Genomic DNA, 19,502 nt, shown 5'->3' on the forward strand with positions numbered 1-19,502 from the left:
TCTTTCTATAAAAAAAGCGCCATTTCCTGCCTGATCCTCTCTCCATACCACCACTAACAAAGTTTTCTGGTCTTTATTTATGTTCTGATGTAAGCCATACAGAAGTTTCTTCTAGTAAATTATTTCAGGTGTTTTAAAAATCACATGCTAACACTGGTTGAGAGAAATATACTAGGCAGAGAGAAGAAGTGTGTGCTTCTGAGGAAGGGCAAAAATGTAACAACTGTGCAGATTCTTAAGGCCTGGGCTGCATGTGAGCATGGAAACTCAGTGTAGGGTGCTTGTAACCCAGGAGGCAGAGGACTCCTGGAGGAGACACCTTCATAAGCTCTTGCAAAGATGCTATGCTCATATCAATAGTGAGTCACAGGGATTGAATGGAGAACAGGAAGCCCATCTGAGAACCTGGGCTCCATAAGGTAGGGTACGGAGGAAGAGGAGCAGCCAGAGGATGGCCTCAGGGATCCTCAAGAATGCCTGCTACTTCCATCTGATCCAGAGGCCTGCTACTTCCATCAGACCCAGTGAGATTAGAACATGGCTTCATTTAAATTCAAGGAAAAAAAAAACAATGTCAATAAAAATATTACTTCTGACATTCTAATCACAGGGGTAAAATTCATTTCCATAATGTAAATAAATGCTTTATTATAACTGGACTTTATAAATCCTATATTATAGCTAGACTGTATAAATAATCAATTTAGTCTTGAAGAGTCTCTAAAGCTAAAAATAAAATGTATACCTAAATTTACAAACCATATTTATGTAAAAAAAACTCATAGCTATTGAGAGATAGACTCAAGTCCCCTCAACCTGAATTCAAGTTCTATCTAAACCTTAAAGGTCATGTAATTTGGTAGAAACTTGCTAGACTTCACTATGCCCCATATTTCGTAATGGCAAAACGGAATTTCAAGTCAAACTTTGGGGTTGTTTTAGATAGATAGAGAGAGACAGAGAGAGAGAGAGAGAGAGAGAGAGAGAGAGAGAGAGACTAAGGATAAGGCAGCAAGACAGAAGAAGAATGAGGAGAGAGAGACAGAGAGACTAAGTCTGTAAAGGGCTGGGAAATCATGGCATGAAGTGATTACTCAATCAAAGGTAGCTTTTGGAAGAAAATGTGGAAAACAAATGGAAGGGTTGTGAGGCTGGGAACCAGCCAGTATGTGCCCTATCTATTTTTGGATACTAAATTTTTCCCCAGAGTCATAAGTTTGGAATCCCTAGTGTAAATACAAGCATACCATGGGGCATATAATCAATGTGTGCTGACTTAATGAAAGGAAAGATGGATGGATGAAAAGAGAAGATAGAAGGAAGGAGAGAAGAAGGGAGGGCTGGCAGAGAAGGAAAGGGAGCTAAAGACACAATGATAGTTGGATAGGTAGAGAGACACATGGATGGATGAATTCATGAATGATGGGTCAGACAGATGCTATGTAAGTCCAATTCTGTTCTTAAAAATGAGAACATGTATTGATTTTTTTAGCTAGCTTGATGATGAAACCTAATCTTTTGCTAGCAATCCAGTTGCTTTATATGTAGTCACCTGCTCTATGGATTTAGCTAATACTCTTTCACTCAGATTTGAATGAAACAGACCTACATAGCTCTATAGTTACTTTTGAATCAAGAGACTACAGAGCTCTAAACATCTGAGCTGTCAAAATAATTAAACCTGGGATGAAAAAAATCTTCAACTGCCAGTCTAGAGTTCTTGTGTAAGACCATGTTGAAAATTCATGGAAACCACAGCTGGATGAGTCAGTAATAAATGCAAACACCACTAGAACTAAGAGCTATTTCAATTTCAGGACAGGAACATGAATAATTTTAACAATGTATAATTGATCGAAAGAGCACAGTTTAAGAGCTCTAGGACAAAAAGTTTTTTAATTGTCCATTTTGTAAACAATAGGGTTGATATGGTCAAAATTGAGTCATTTCATAGAATGTGGAATTTTGAAGGCAAAAGGGTCTTACAACAGGAGAGTGTCATAACACAGCTTGACAAACATAGAGTGTTGAGGAAAGAGAAAAAATAGAGACTATTTCAATTCCAAATAATACAAACATAAAGAAGTCCATAAAGCATCACTGAACCTTAATACCTATCTCTGTGTAATACAAGTATGTTCCACTGTTGACTGTCTTACCGTACATACACCTTATCTATGCCTAACAGCAAGCCTGGACTGTGGCTGTTTGTCTGATCTAACAATACAACTCTGTTCTGATCGATCATCTGATTGACTCATTAGCAAATCCAAGCCCTTACCTGGAGGGAGAAATGCCGTATGCTGTTGTAACTGCATGTTGGCTAGAGCCTGTTGGTATTGGAAAATACCAGTGTTAAAGACTGCGGTGGCACCGTTGGTTTTTTCAAGAGCAGGCCTCTTTGGCAATGGGGGGAGTACGGCTTGAGGAATTCCCTGTTTAGTGAATGAGTATAAAAAACAAATACCAGTAAAAAGAGAAAAAGAAAAAAGAAAAATCAGTTGTAGGCTAAAACTGTTAGGAAGCACGAGTAGCAAGCAGCGCTGCACTTAAACCACCCGGGGGAAATCCAGTGAACAACAACAACAACAAAAAATTGAAGGGAAAAAAAGCAAGATAAAAGCTTTAAGGAAGCATTATTTTTGTCCACAACAAAACCCCACTAGTAACGAGAGCACATGTTATAATGAGTTACGGTGTTTTATGTCCCATAATGCTTCAGGCTTTCTGGGAGAAGCCATTGGTTTGGGAAGGAAAAGCTGCACTGCGAGCTCCGTGAGGATTGACACGTGTAAGCAATGTTAATAGCTCACTGTTCAGAGTGACTGAGCAGGGAAAGAACATCGGACCCGCTCTGCTCCTCCCCAGGTCTGCCTACACATGCAGATGTCCCCAAGCATGCAAAAGGTTCTTAAATACTGAACTGTACATATTCAAAAGTCAATAACTCTATCACTAAAGCCATGCTAACCAAACAGGTACATAAATATACAGTCAAAACCACACTTTAGTGTCCTCCAAGTATCTCTTTAGAATGCGTTACGATGTAGTTAAACTGAACGTGGGCTGCTAGGCTTTTCACTATACCATATCCATCTATGTACTTATTGATGGTCTTTCCGCTCATTTTTCAGGAAGCCACACTCAGTTTTTCACTGTATTTTTCAACTTTATTAACAAAAAAAGGATTATATATTTTTAACTTGGTTAAAAGAAAAAACAAAACAAAATCTTGTATCTACAATAAAGCTACATGCCAAGCTAAAAGGTGAAAGGTCATAGTACCAGGTCAAAGGTTGCCTCGAGGGGTCGCTTCAGTGATTTGACAGCCGACTGAGTCTTAATTAGCAGGCAGCGAGCACATGATGGCAATGGGCCAGTGGGGTTCAAGCGCATTAACATAAACAGCAAGCAGAGGTGCATCATGGGGGCAGCAGTGCATTTTGGGTAGGTGAGAAAAAACAAATAAAAAAACAAATCATCGGAATGCCATATACAACGAATAACAAGACTAAGCATGCACAATAAAGGCACCATTGAGTTGTTACTGGAGGAGAACTCCTCTTTGTCGTTAATTACAAACAATACTCTAACAGAAAAAAAAGGGGGTGAAAGGAAGAGAAAAAGAGAGAGTCTGCCTTCTGTATTTTTGCTCAAGTATCCATAAACAAACACAGAAAAGACCTCTCTCATGATCGTTTCACTGTGCTCTGACACAATGATTTTTAATATTTTAAAGAAGTTATATATTTATATAAAAGGACAACATTAAAACAGCAAAGAACAAAGAATGGGCTAGTTCAACTCAGCTTCTAGGTCACAGTCGAGTTTATCTTAGGAACGTCGTTGAGTACCTATTCTAAAGGAGCGGTTTTAAGACCTCAAGTGCAGCTGTCCTTCTCCTTCCTGTACAATGGCACAGTCCTGCTTTGCTACTTTGTCATTATGTTTATGCCACAATAGTATTTCACACTATCTAGCATACTATGAAAAGTCTTGCTACTAATTTAAAAATAATTTCGTTGAAGCAATTCTCCTAAATAGTTCCAGATTATGTTAATGTTAAAAGCAAGATAAGGGTAAAGGAGAGCCTTGATGTGCAAAGAAACACACCCAAGGAGAAGGATGGCTGATTAGACGGCACATAGAAGAGAGAGACCGAAAATGGCAGTATCGTTAAACCAAAAAGGAGAAGTGGTTCTTTATGAAGCAGGGATTTCAGAGACCCTACATCCAGAATGAGATAGATTATTAGGGGTTAGGCCAAGAGGAGGAGCAATCTGAAACATCTGAGAAGTTACCCTCACTTCTGTGAATGGTAACTTCTTTATGTATTGTCTGGGATACCTGAACAAACATATCTTCAGCAAAACATAAAAAAAAAAAGAGGTTAATAAATGAATAGCTTGTAGTCAGACACAGTTGTTCCGTTTCTTTTCCGACTGCGGACAAGGAGGGTGCTGATGTCTCTACTTACCATGGCAGCTGCAGTGGCTGCAGCTTGTGCTGCTGCAGCCTGGTTGACCTGGTATTGGGCAGCTTTGATCTTGGCTTGCAGGTGTGCAGGAGGATGAAAGTATTTGCACTTTTCCCGAGAGCATCTCCCTTTGATGTAATCCATGCAGACAGTGACTGTGTTGTCATTGGTGTCAATCATTGTGCTGTCAGCAGGATGAGCGAACCGACAATCGTTTTCTCCTCGGTTGCAATTGCCACGCTGGTACTCTCGACACACCTGTGAGGCCATTAAGTGCATGGGATTCAGTCAATGAGAAGTAGCAGGACTTTTCTGAAGACTGTAACTTACCATGCATATTGGTGATCAAGGCATGGGTGGGGCAGGAAAGATAACCTTGCACCAATGTAACTTCAGCAATGCTGAAACTATAAGAAACATCTAACCTAATACTGCACTGATGCACTAATTCATCATCAAGTACCAACTTTGTAGTGAAGAAAGCCAGCAAATACCACATTAACCAAGTGAACAAAGGAACATTAACAAAAAATGAGACACAAAGATACTGCCATCTACTGATGTGACCCTGAAAAGGACCCTACATCACACTGTTTGTATTACTCCCTAAAGTTAATCATGAGAAAACTGAATGAGGCATATTTTTTTTTAAGAACTAAACCAACATCCTTGCAATGTATTAAGGCCATAAGATAAGAAAGACTAAGCTGCTGACATGGACTAGCCATCATGGAGCCAGAGAAAATGTGCTGGCAGAACAGCTGTTTAGATCTGATTCAGAAGCTGATGAGAGGGCTTGATGGGTACACATTTGCCATTGAGCCTGATGACCTGAGTTCAATCCCTGGATCCCATGTGGTAGAAGGAGAGAACTGACTCCTGCATATTGTCCTCTAATACTCCATGGCCTCAATGTGCTTGTACACACACAAATACATGAATAAATGTAATAAACTGTCTCTTAAATTAAATCTGATTCAGCTATGCAGATCACTTAGTCGCAATCTTTCAATGCTAATTTTCTAGGTTTATAAGTGACACCATAATTATATATGATGTTAATATTTGTTTAGTGAATGTCATATAGGGACTTCTGGTTCTATACTTGTACCTTTTTATGTAAATATGAAATTATTTCCAAGTGAAAAATATTTTTAAAATTCTAATTTGAGAGCCTTTCTACTAAAAGGTTTCAAGGAATCATTTTTAAACCCTAGAATTTCACCTAATAGGTACATGACACAGAAAAAAGACTAGTTTGTGGTTCTGTCTACTTGTTTTCTCCCTTTTAATTTTGCTGTGGGAATCCTGGTGGAAAGGTAAAAATAGATTACTTCTTATTCATTTGCTCTCTTTGAGTCTTTTAAAAATATATTTTACTTATTAATAATATTTTTATGAGTATGAGTGAACTGTCCGCATGTGGGTAAGTGCACTCGTGTCATACAGTGCCTGCAGAGGTCAGAAGAGAGGGTCAGATTCCCCTGGAACTGGAGGTATAGATGGTTGTTAGCTGCCATGTGGGTGCTGGGAATCAAACCCCAGTTCTCTGCCAGAGCAGCCAGTGCTCTTAACCATCCCTGAGCCATCTCGCCAACCTCTCTCTTTGAGTCTTTATCATACTTTCCACCAGGCTTTCTTTGGGAATTTGATCTTTTTACCACAAGGGGGCCATCTAAAACACTGAATGACTTAAACACTTGTGAGCTCCTGCTTCGAAAGTCCCAAAACTTTTACAACACACACTTCAAAGAAACAGTTTTCATGCTTCAAAGTTTTGTTTTGTTTTGTTTTCCCCACAGACTGGGGCAAATGAAAAAAGTGAACATTTTATTTTGGAGTTAAGCAAGAAAGAGATGCTACAATTTAAAAGGATAAAGGTTACTGCATTTAAATCTAGTTCCCCATTATCTAAATATCTTATTATTGAGCAAAGAAGTCTGTTCATAAGAGAAATTTATAATTTGGACTATGCTACATCTTAAAAAGTGTTATAAATGACACCTTGCACTGATGGGAAACTTAAAAAACTAGCTAAAGATTTGTATTCTACATGTAGAGCAGTGGCCCAACTCCATTTATTGCCTTATTTATTTAATTTTTAAAAGTTTACTGAAGGACTAAGAATACAATGATGATTTAGGAAGTTAAAAATACTTCTTATGATTATATTCTTCAACAGAAAAATAAAACCCAAGTATAACCAAGAGTTCATAATTTAGAAAGCAAAAGTGATCAAGTTGTTTTTCAGGATAATCTTCCTCTCTGGCTGACTATAAAGTAAGCTGTGTAGCATTCTAACACACAGATTCCTTGTGCCTCACCAAAACTATAGCTCATCACTGAGCCAGGAGAAGAGAAACACCCAAAGTAAATGAAAAATAAGAACTTATGTACCCTACACATGTAATCTGTGTTAAATACACACTACAGCATAAACAAAAGGTCACTTTTCTTCTGCTTAGGCAAATCTCTGTCAGTATGACTTCATAAAACGTACACAAGTCCATATGTGCTCCCTCCACAATCAGTTCTCAGTGATTCCCACTTTCTTGAGTTTGAACAAGAGGGATCTGACAGCAAGGGACCTAACACTCTGTCTTTCAAGGCAGCTTATTCTATTACCCCATTGACAGGAAGATCTAAAGTTAAGTGCATTTTTAAGTGCTGTGTGTGTGTGTAAGGTTTCTACAGGTTAAAGGTGTCTTGGCTACAATTTTTTGCTTTAATGAAATGCAATCAGGAAGAATTATACAAAAACTTAAGCAGTGATGCTAACTGGAGTCAGTTTAGAGTACACTACAAATTAGCCTTTCCTGAAGTTTCAAAGTCAACTGCCAATGCATGACATGTATTTTTGATTTTTATATTTTTTCCAGTTCAAGTTTTTCTAAAAGAAAAGGGGCAGAAGAAATATTTACAAACTGTTAATATCATTTTTTTTATCATTTGGAAAAATAAAAAGTAGAAACCCTTTTATGACAACACGTACAGGTGAAAAACACAGGCTAGAACTGCAGGAACTCTCTGGCAGGCACTCAATGACCCTCTGGAAAGCAGGGTACTTCTCCAAAGGAAACCAGCTTTGAAATCCCCCAACTGTCACTACCAATAAAGGGAGGGTGTCTATCACTTGACTGAAGAATATGGTTTTAGTCTATTTTCTATGGTAAATTTAAGGAAAATTTAGATTAGGTTGATCCACTTCTCAAAAAAAAAAACATTTTCAGATGTCGTTTTATATATTCAATTATAACTGACAGAAAGTTGAAAAATTTAATCTCATAATTCAAAGGCAGGATAAGAACTTAGAAAATTTACCGAAGAATTTGTAGTAGAGAAGACAAAGTTAAAATTTAAAAATCTAAGTAGTATTACAGTTCCATTTCCTGCTTACTCAGTTTTCGGTTTGTACACGTATTACGCAGTTGTGACCACAGTACAGCTACAACTTGGTTATTGTTTTTGAAAAACAATGGATTAATTACAGTGACATTTTCTCAGTTTTTTATAAAAGGTTACATAATCACTTCTGATTGCCGCCTCAAATTCATCATAGTGTGCACAGTATGGATAACAAGTGGATCTGCGGATTATCTATAGTACACGTAACATTTCAAAGGAAATATCCATAAGAATAAGCACTTTTGATCATTTTGTAATGTATGTTTAAATGACTCTTGTGAGTCAAAAAGATATTTTCTGTAGTTTGAGAGTTTTCAAACTTAAAATGATCAAATATATTAAGCCAAACATAAAAACATGACTCAATAAAAAAGAAAACTGAATGTCTTACTCTATAAGCGTTAAAGCAAAGTTTTTATTATAAACCCGAGAAGTTTATAAGAGGTTGCTTTGAGAATAAAATACAGCATTTGAGTTGACAATCTTCACTGAAAACATGTAAAGTCTAAATCTTATTACTAGCAAAACTTTTGTAGGATAACTGTAAACTTTAAATATTTAGTCAGCAGAAACAAATAACCGGAAAAAAATTTCCAAGAAAACGTGAATAACAGACACTAAATAAATCATCTGGTTAAATCAATGGCAGTGACACAAAACAAAGGAGATGGAGTTTGTAGTCAACAAACACTGGGATTAGTTCAGACCACTTTGCTGGACTACGGAAGCAAATGGAAAACACCTAGAAACAAACATAGAACAAGAAACCAAAGGGAAATGCAAACAGTATTAACACCAGTTTACACATGAATACTACATGTTGTGAACAAATAAAATACACCATTCGACTCTATTTTCAATAAATAGTTTTGTTATTTGATCTGTAATTTTAAATGTAACAAACATTTATTTCAAAATAAAAGCAGAATAGATATACAACTAATCATTATATGCTGCAAGTTAAGGGATCCTGAGGAAATTCATGTCAGTATTTGAATTATTTCAAAGCTAGAGAGTTATTGCATGATTTTCCAAATGAGATCCCTTTGAAAATGCATATTTTGTCTTCAACGGATCTGTGTAATTAACTCAGCAGTCTTTGGAGAATAACATCCAGAAGCAGGAATGGAGAAATACTTATAACAGGGACCAAGAACTCAGTCTATTTTAATATTTTGGGAAATCAATGATAAATCCCAGACTTTAATTTCTATTGTTTGTGCTAACATGGCAACTTTAAAAGTAATTCTTGATAATCAGTCAATTCTTCGATAACCAATCAAAGGATTCACATCTCCACATTGTAACAACCTGGTCATTAGGGAATGAGCACACTTACTTGTTTACAATTATGTTCACAAGCTGAATCCCTATTTTCAGTTAGTTATCCAATGACCAAATTTTTATTCATTTATGTCCCCAAAAAAACAGATTAGCCACTTATTTTAAATATCTCACAGGATTTCTGTTGATATCCAATGGGAATTTTCTTTGAAATTTAGAATGTGGGCACAGTTATCATCATTTAGGTCTGAGAATACAGAGATCTTGTGTATATTATTCATATTTTATATTAATTATATATCATTATGTATTATGCATGTGTGTGAATGTGTCACTTAAGCACTTGTTCTGAAAAAGCAAATAGGAATGTTCAGGAATGACCAACCAAAGAATCACCAAGTCTGCTTCCAGGTTTTCTGTTACTCACTCCTACTGAGTACGTATGTACCCCTAAGAACAAAAATACAGGCACAACTTTAAAACCCGTCAATGTACCAAAATGTACAACTATATAGTTATTTTTATCATCATTTAAAATAACGAAGTAAAGAGAAATTTAAATCTTATTTTTAATAATTATTATTGTAGTAACAGTAGAAAATGAGTAACCAAGTCAAGATTAGAGATTATGTTATTTTTAAATAACTTACAAATCCAAATCTCAGAACTTAATTATAAAGATTAACAACTGATGGATAAATACATTATGATATTTTAAAAGGAGCTGTTTATTTAAGAGCCACTCTAAAGCTTAACAGATTAAAAAAAATAGCCCTCTTTAGCCCTGAAAGCTTTTTAAAAATATATATTGTTAAATTTATTGAATATTAAAATAGAAATTTAGGTATTTTTGTTTGTTCTACTTGGCTTTGAAATGTTACTTTTGTACAGTTAATAGGAACTGTATTATTTCAGCCTATATGCAGGGGGCTAGCAGAGGCTTCTGTTTCAATAAACAGTGGTCACTATATGCTGCAGAAGTGTGTATCGTGATACCTTAGGAGAATGATGCTGCCGTGGAGTAAGAATCATTTTATAACCTGGGGTAAGACTGAGAAGCCAAGGAGTTACCTGCTGTGCTTGGAACATTTAGCATGTTCTGCTCATGAAGGCTGTTCATGTAAAATGGTTCAATCAACGAAATAGCAATCTAATGTCTGAATACACATTTGAAATAGGGGGTTCTGTGGGTGTGTTTGGTTCCTAATGTGGTATAAACTATTTAATAGTCATCTATGCTTATCTATTTCTTCACTAAACTGGGCAGTGTCCTTTGCAATGTGGCAGAATGTAGAATGCTGTGTGTGTTAGTGGAAGCGAATTTCAGTTCAGAATGAAAATAACTAAACTTGAATGAGTGAAAAGTTAGATGACAGGTGGCAGCATCTTCCACAGCAAGCGCTTTGCAGATTATTTGTAGTTACAATCCCTTGGCTGAACTGTGGAAAAAAGTTCCTGAGACCTACTACAGACCTACTAAATAAATCTTTATGAATGAGGCTCTGTATTTTAAACAAACACCCCAAGTGATTCTGGCCTCAATAAAGCCAGAGACTATCACTTCTTGTAGCTAGAATGTTAAAACCTGAATATGTTCCCAAACACAATGCTAACGAATGTTCACCTTTCATATCTTCTCATCTGTGCAGGATTATTCTGAATCCAAAGTGAAGGAATGTATCTTTCTGTGATTAGTTAATTAAATAGCCAGTTGATGAGTTGGTTGAATCATTATTCACACATTTAAAGGTACAGGATGAAAGTTATAAATATGTTATTATTATTATTATTATTATTATTGGTCTTTTTGAGACAGGGTCTCCCTGTAGCTCCAGCTGTCCTGGAACTCACTATGTAGACCAGGATGTTATTATTTTTATGAAGACTTTTTCTTGTGCTTGATAACAGACATCAATTAAAAACCTTCGAAGACATTTATAATACCTTTAACTTAAAGAATGCTCAGTAGTTCTCCACTGGATATGGTTGGATAAATTCACCCATGGATCTTTTCTGCACCACAAAAAAATTACTGTGCTTCTTCAGAATAAGTCAATGATTTTCATAATTCTAGCACTTTGTAACGAAGCACAGATGTGAACTAAAGTCTCTTTCATTTCTAGGACTTATATAGATTATAATAATTTCTTAAAATTGTCTTTGAGAATTAATTGTCTCACATCCAATACTGCCTGGAAATTGCAGAAAGGATCTGAAGGTCACAATAGAATTTTAAAAGCATCATTTTAGTGACTGTTAGTTAAGACATCACCTCCACTTTATAGAGAAAATCAGAATCTGAGTCTTATAATACAAAAAGCGCATGACTATAATCTTTATAAAATATCCAAGAAAGGAAAAACATTCTGATATAAATTCATGCTGTGTATGCACAATTTATATAAAATATACATACATACATATAATATTTTAAAATAAATACTTCAATACCTCGAGCCTGGTGTTAAAATCCACAGCATGACTTAAATGTCCCTCATATATTCTAACTCGGATGACATTAAAGATAAACTTGTGTAACCCTCAAATCTTATATGTGAGCATCAAGAAGCCCAGGCATGAAGCCAATCTGATGACCGAAGCTTATCTAACTAGCCACCTCTGGTAACAACTAGTTTTCTCCTTTCCAATTCAGGATTTTTTGGTAATATTCCATTGGTTACAACCAACACCAGTTCTTCTAAGCAATTATATACAAATCAGTTGTATTTTAAATGTCTATATTTGGTAACCAGTATGGTAGTAAAAGGAGAAAAAGACACAAGAAGAAGAATTGGCCAATATTCTAACTGATTTAGATCACTTTTACCTCAGAAACAAACTCAAAATTTATTTAAAATGTTGTAGGATAGAACACGGTTTCATTCTTCAAATAAACAGATGTGGACAGTGGGTAGAGAGCGGGCAGGCTCTCCAGGCCTCTCCCACCCTGGATTCCAAGAGGCACAGGAGAGAGGTGGTGCTAATCAGGAATCATAAGAATATCAGGAAGACGTGCCTGCAGTTTTCCACTGCAGGGCCCAACTGTGACTGTGGCACTGATTCAGGTCCTGTTAAGGAGGGAGAGCATGGCCACTCTGTCAGGAATGCAGTGAGCAGAATCCAGAGTAACGGGAAAAGGGCAGAAGATATGGCAGTAACACTGTTCTGACAGCACTAAAAGCAAACAGCAAAGCACACAAGTAGCTCGTCATAGAAACAAAAGAGGAGAAAGAACAATGAAAAGAAAAAAGGCTCCATTTCAACTGAACATTGCAAAGTATAACTGATGACAAACTATCTAAAATTTTAGGAGGAGGAGGAGAGTTCTGACCATGTAGCTTGTCTTTCAAAGTCCATTCTTTCAGTATTTTGAATACCATCACCTATTAATAATTAATATGTCGAGAATCCTCTCAGACTGTCTATTTGGTTCCCATTAATCAATCAACAATTATGCATTAAGAACGCAGAGATAGCTTTAAAAAGATCAGGGGAAGAAAACCTCTTCAACTGCTGTCCTAATTCATATGCAAACAGCAGTAGCTACGCTTATGTAATAAAAACCTACACAAACATCAGGGTACATCTCTCTAGCAAGCTGGAGCTGCCTCACATCTCTTTCCCCACACTGACTTCCTTCTATAATGATGGCAATGCCAGTATCATCCACACCAGATTGCTTTCAGGGTGAAAGAGGTGATGCACATGCCTGATACATCCTTACAAAGATGCTGTGAACAGAGACTCTTTCTAAGGCTTCCAATAAAATTAATAAATAAAAAGATATTAACACTTACTATACTCCTGGCAACCCTACGAATTATTAGAGTCAACTGCCTTCAAACACCACCATCCTTTGCTGCTTTCTCAGAAATTAATTCCTGCAGGACTTCTCAGCCCGAGGTACTGCCTAAGCAGAGAGACGGGAAAGCTGCTCAACACCAGGCCTGTACCGTCGCTCAGTGTCGCCATTTCCTACTACATCTATAGCTTACGAAATCCATCAGTTCACACCATGTTGAAACTCCGAACAACCATTTCAAAATGAGATTTATGACTTCAGTTTCTTTTCATGCAGCAACAGAAAACCACTTGCATCTGACCATTCTGCACTGTGAGTCTTAGAGAATCCAGTACATCTCACAAAGCTGCCTTATTAGCTCAACCAAAATATTCTGTAGTTTATGAAAAACCTGCAATAATAAGTTTCAGAATGTATTATATACAATAACCAATACTTGTTGCTTCTTTGTGAGTCTAGGTATTAGGAGATCAATACAACTTATTTTTTAGAGTAGCAGCAACAACAACCACAACAAAAAACACTGAAGAAACAGTTGTTCTGTGCCAAACATTTTTCTAATTCTTTGAGGTGAGGTGCCATTTTTAGAACCCTTTTAGAAAAGAGGAAAATGACACACAGTGAAGTAACAGGCAGTCTAAGCCCTGACACCAAGGGCTTATCCAGTGGCCTAAAGGTAAAAATTGTGGCTTTTATAACCATTATAGTCACAATTATATTCTAGCAAGATGCTAGAAATACTAATACAAATTTAGCTTTTAGATTTTAAAATCATTCCATCCAAAAACACTTTGAGAATTTTACTGGAAATTATGAAGAAACCAAGTGCCATTCTTACCTCTAGCCTGTCTGTCCGCATTAACTTCTGTGCAGCAGCTGCAGCAGCTGCTGGTACTGGGACTCCAGGGTTCCCTGTGACCAGCATTGGTGCAGTCGGCAAGATCTCTGCTGGAACCAGGCTTGGGGAAACAGGTCCCAGGTAGGGATTAAAGGCTGCTGACGCATTGGTGGCTAAGCTTGGTGCAACTGAAAACATTGGCTGAAAAGTGAAACAGAAAGTAAAATTTACTGGCAGGCCTCAGTTCAAAGTTGATACCCTCCATTACACAACTATCATTTATTCTTCCTTTACTTCTTCCCTTTAGGCCTTTCTTCAGTATGAGAACGTTTAAGTAAAGAAGCATTCATTAAGTCATTGTTTTTCCTAAAATCTAGCAAAATATAACCTAAATCTTTCAGAAGGATTTAGAAGTTTAAGGTCTCTAATGCTTGGGATTTCCTTTGGGATATCTTAATAGAGGAATTTATTTGTGGCCATTTAAGTTTCCATTTTTTGCCCTGACTTAGTCCTGGAAACTTGTCTGACATACATTTCATAATTGCTGTGTCAGATGTGCCTGAAGGATCTGTTCATAAGTGTGAACAGGTTGCAAGTGTCCTATTAACTAGAGCACACACAAGGGATAATCAAGTCGCATAGTCAATGCACACTGTTAATACATCTCCTGGGCTGTGAAAGGTAATGATGAAACTGTCTTTGGAGCACAGTGATACAGTGTTTGAAATCTTCACTTCACTGATGCAGGTTTCTCAGCAGAAATGGTAATTGTTCTAAGAGCCCATCATAGGTTTGTTAGGCATTCAGTAGAATTTGCCTCACCAGAAAGGAAAGTCTAAAATGTAAAGTCTGAAACAGAAACTTTCCTAACAAATTCCAGAAAATTATTCAAGGAAGTACAGCCGGCCACAGAAGATGAACTGACAGCAGACAGGATTTATGTCAGAAATGCTGTGATGGATACATGAAGGTTGATTCTACCCGGTGATAAGCAACTCTGCATGTCATGAAATAGGTGTGTTCCTAAATAGAGCCTGCTGAAAACTATTTAACAATCTCCAGTGTGACAAAACACAATTTCCAATTTTACTGATTGTACATTTTCAAGTTTTAAAGTTTAGTACTTTGCCTAACATTACACACACACACACACACACACACACACACACACACACACACACACACACACAGTTTCTTCACCTTGCCTTCCCCTCCATGATGGACTGAAATCCCCAGAAACCTTGAACCAAAATTAGTATTTCCTATCTCAAGTTTTTTCTGTCAAGTATTTCTCTCATGAAAAAAAAATGGCACCTGCTGTTTAAGATAATTCTTAATAGTTTAGTTTCTTTGTCTGGTGATAATAAATAGACTCATAGAACAGTTTTATACTGAGGTGATGCCAGATTAGGTTACAGTGTTGCTAATTCTCTCTCAAAGGACTATGAAGAAGATTCCAGAAAAGACTATGTAAGATTCAAGACAACTTTGGAAATAAAACTTTGAGCATAGAAAGATGTATCACAAGGGTAATTCCTAAAACATGAAATTAGCAAATTGCAAAATAAAGTGTCATTTTTTTAGTCTGTTACTGCATTTTATATTCAGGAGAATAAAATGGAGTTCAGTTAATCCCTTCCAGGCAGAGTAGTGGGTCTCACTCTGGGTGACTGTGCCTCCTGGGAGTCATCTGGAAATGTCTGGAGACACTTTTGGTTGTCACAGTAGAGTGGTGCTGTTACAGTTAATGGAGAGAAGCCAGAGATGCTGCTAAGTGTAAACAAGAGCCCTTCGTTACAAAGTATTATGTTTCCAAAGTCAACAGTGCCACAGTTGAGCATGCGTTCAGCTTTGCAGCTGCTTGTTAATTTGCACAAGGAGACTACAAAACAGAAAATATTTAATATGTGATTTTATGTACCAGGGAGAATTTATAATGCACCACAGATTACACTGATGATTTTTAATATAAATTAATTAGGCCTCCAAGCATGTGATTTTGAATACCATGTTTGGCTGCTCCACCAGGTCAAATGGCTCTTGTTTGATGAAGTGGCCTCACCTCTATACCCAAACATCTTCCAATCCAGAGCAGCTACCCAGGCAATAGGAAACTGTTCATGTGCTCCAAACATTAACAACCAATGTCCACGTCTAAACTAGGCCAAATGTCTTCTCTGACCTTGAACAACAGCTGACTTAATGCTGTCCCACTGTGCCTGGGCAGCAGCACAATAAGGGTTGGCCTGTATGGTGATTATACATTGGACTTCAACTTCTATTTAAACACATTCAAGTTAAATTTGTATTCCATTGCATGCTTTCAGATACAGTGCATGAACACCTAGTCAGGTCAGCACTTAAACTGGAATTAGTACCTTAGAGAGAAGAAGTACAAGAAATCTTTTTTTTTTTTTTTTTTGTTTTTTTGAGACAGGGTCTCCCTGTAGCCCCAGCTGTCCCTGAACTCACTATGTAACCAGGCTGGCCTTGGCCTTGAACTCACAGAGATCCACCTAAATCTAGCATAGGGATCTAAAAGACTATGGAGCCTGGTAGATAGTGTCATTCCTCTTTGTATTCCATTCCTGTGAACTATAACATTTCCAGAAATTCCATTTAGAATATTTACCTCAGAAAGTAATTGAAAAGGTTATATGACTTTATACTACTACAGTTATTTAAAAGAAAAGATTAGAGTCATAAACTTACTCAGAATGAAAAAAAATACATTCTTACTTTAACAAAAATAAAGCCAGTAGGCCAATAAAATTCATCCTTATGAAATCCCACCAAATAAAATACAATAAAATGTATAAATGCATTAAATGTAGCAGTTGAAATTATTAAGAAAATAGTCCTTTTGTTATATAAAATAATGATCCTATTAACTGGTAACTATCTTCCCTCTGAATGGTTTTTAGGATTGGCATGTGGATTTATTTTCTGACTTAATTCAGCAGAACAAATTAAAATCGAAAACATTTTTAGGGTATCATCCCCAAGTTAAGTCTGTAGCAGTTTTTAACAACTCAAGCATCAATTAGCAGGTATTACCTCAAACTGTTCCCTCTCAGGTTAAATAGAGCTATTTGCTGAACAAGCAGATGATATTCCTGACAATAGCTCTATATGTTGAAACTTGATTCCATAAGCTGCATAGAAAACAGATTCAACACTTCCCAATTGTTTTGAATACTGTACACTTATGACCCTGCGTTTGCTGCATGGCCTTTTCAAAGAGAGCCTATGGGTTCTAGCTACTTGGGACCACGGCCACTACTACAGTCCCAGAGTTATCCTGCGCAAACCTCAAAGATGACATTAACACAGTAATATTCTAAGTGGCCCATATTTTCTCTGAAATACTAATGAGATGTAATTGGCATATTTGATACTGACTGCATCCTTGTAATAATGATTTATAGATATCCTTGGTCCCAGAAGACATAAGACAAGTCAGTTTAGGATTGCCTTTTGCCAACAAACATCTTCATTGAGACAAACAAATTGCACATTTACTAATTCCAGTGCTGTTTATGGGTTAATCACTTGTTTATTTTAAATGAGACATTCTGCTTACATTAAGGTAATCAGGCTTCATTATAACTGAATACATTATTCAATTTCACATTACAATCCTAGTTAACAACACAAACATGATTATTACTACTAGTAATTCCCTATCTGCTGTGTGCCAGCACCGTGTTAAGTGCTTTACTTAAAATATTTAATCTTCTAACATAAGGCTTTTTATATTTTTTGCTTTTCTTTAGGAGGGTGAGATGAGTAGGGAAGACATCTGTTTAGTTTCCTGGTAAAGCCCCAGGCAAAGAACCACGGCTAGCACAGAGTCGGCACTCAGAGAAAATTTCTTGAATGAATATCTGCGTGAGTGAGCAGGCTACTACCCTGTCAGGGCCTATCATTGTGCCCATTTTGCAGACAAAATGCTCCCAAAAATTATATGCCCACTGTCGTGAGTGGAAAGGAAGGCCTGTGACTGGTTTATATGATTCCAAATGGTTCTGAAATCTGTGGTTCTGGCTCAATGGACCAGGCATGCACTATAATCACTGGGAAGGCTTTTATACTGTGAATTCCCTGACTACTCCCTCTTGGCTGAACCCCTGGGAAAGGTTTCTAGGTGGCAATATTTTTTAAGGCATCTGAGTGACTTCAATTCCATGCATTCTATAGCTCCTTAAAGAAAAAGAGTTTCACTTTTCTAACTGGATATGGAGTGTCCTAGGGTACATGTTCCCTTATGATTCTCTTTTCTGATTACATGTGTCCTTCCACATTGACTGTCACCCACCGCCAGTCCACCTATTTAATTCCTAGACCTGCTTCAGGAACCAGAACTCTTGCCCTTGAAATTTCCCCAATGAGCCTACACCATTTTGAAGAACTTTTCCTAACCTCAATCTCACAGAACTCCCTCTGGCTTGAATGTGGCATATATCTGTAAGCCCCGTGTTTAATGAGTAGCTCTTGTGCTCTGACAAAGCTGCGGACTCCCAGAGATCAGCCTAAGCGTATGCTCCTTTATTTGTGTGTATCCTGCAGTTGGCATCTACACCAGCCTCTGTCATTATTGCTAACACACAGATTACAGATTTGCTAACTGCTTTTCTTTTGCCAGAGATAGTAGCAAATACACGACATATTTTCTAGAACAGATAGTTGGATGTCAAAGAAATTTAATTGTCTTCTCTTTTCACTTTGTAATTTAGTTGTTACTTTATCCTATTTGAAAGTTTAATTTCTCTTGTTTTTGTTTTTCTACTTTTTTTTATTTGTTTGTTTTTTGTTTTCCAAGACAGGCTCTCCTAGTAGCCCCAGCTGGCCTGGAACATCTCACAGATATCCTCCTGCATATGCCTCCCATGTGCTGGGATTAAAGGCGTGTGCCACTACACCCGGCTGTTTTCTAAGTTTTAAAGTAAACGTTGCATCTTAAGTAATATAAATATGCTATAATGATGCAAATATCACCAGGATTATTCATTTTAAAACACTGTGAAATAGCATTTGTTTTTATCAAACAGGTCATATATAACAAATATAAATGACCATCATGAGATTTATGGAATAAAAATTTTAAGTCAGGTCTTTCTAGATGGTGTGTACTTGTGGGTGTATTTGTGTTTAGGTCAAACATGCAAGCAGTAGAAAATTAAAGCTCTTTAAAAACAGCTACAGGTATTTTTATATAGGCAAATGAATTGTTCTATGTACGTACAGTTTGTACCCAGAGATATAACTAATCTCAGTGAGAAATTATTTTGAATATGAAAAGTACCCCAACTAACAGAAATTATTAATGTTTATTTTTTTCCCAAGAATGTATCATGTGACTATTATCGACTCTGTTCCCATCCTGGCTTGTGAATGGGAGGTCCAAGGAGTGCTGACTTTACTCTGCTTGGCTGTATCCTTTGACTGCAACAAACATTCGCTTGTGAAGATTCACTTTGGACCCTATTCATATAAAGGTTTAAAGTGAACATTCCCTGTTCTTACAGGTCAGGGTCCAATGTCAGGATGATGGAGAATTCACAGACTCACTGATGAGTGGCAGGACAGATGAACAACTCAGTGTGACTGATGGAGAAACACTTTTACAGAGGTAGTGTAGGATAAATTGGCTTTATCTCCATTGTGAGGCAGGGGAAATCAGGAAAGCAAAGCAC

At 37.0% G+C, this 19,502-nt stretch overlaps 1 protein-coding gene across 12 annotated transcripts in view; it reads right to left on the minus strand.

Moving 5' to 3' along the window:
- Mbnl1 (muscleblind like splicing regulator 1) overlaps positions 1–19,502 on the minus strand; it is a 136,964-nt gene that overhangs the window by 11,781 nt on the left and 105,681 nt on the right. For 6 of the 12 annotated variants that reach the window (XM_017801067.2, XM_029569281.1, XM_008844708.3 and 3 more), the window contains 4 exons: positions 13,807–14,007; positions 4,478–4,735; positions 3,286–3,339; positions 2,282–2,435 (listed from right to left, as the gene is read on the minus strand). In XM_017801067.2, coding sequence (XP_017656556.1) covers positions 2,282–2,435; positions 3,286–3,339; positions 4,478–4,735; positions 13,807–14,007 — 667 coding nt within the window. The remainder of the gene's footprint in view (positions 1–2,281; positions 2,436–3,285; positions 3,340–4,477; positions 4,736–13,806; positions 14,008–19,502) is intronic. The other 6 variants (XM_008844786.3, XM_008844725.3, XM_017801076.2 and 3 more) reach the window with 2 other exon arrangements.

The sequence above is a fragment of the Nannospalax galili genome, unplaced genomic scaffold (genome assembly GCF_000622305.1).
Source record: "Nannospalax galili isolate Female #2095 unplaced genomic scaffold, S.galili_v1.0 scaffold351, whole genome shotgun sequence".
Lineage (NCBI taxonomy): Eukaryota > Metazoa > Chordata > Mammalia > Rodentia > Spalacidae > Nannospalax > Nannospalax galili.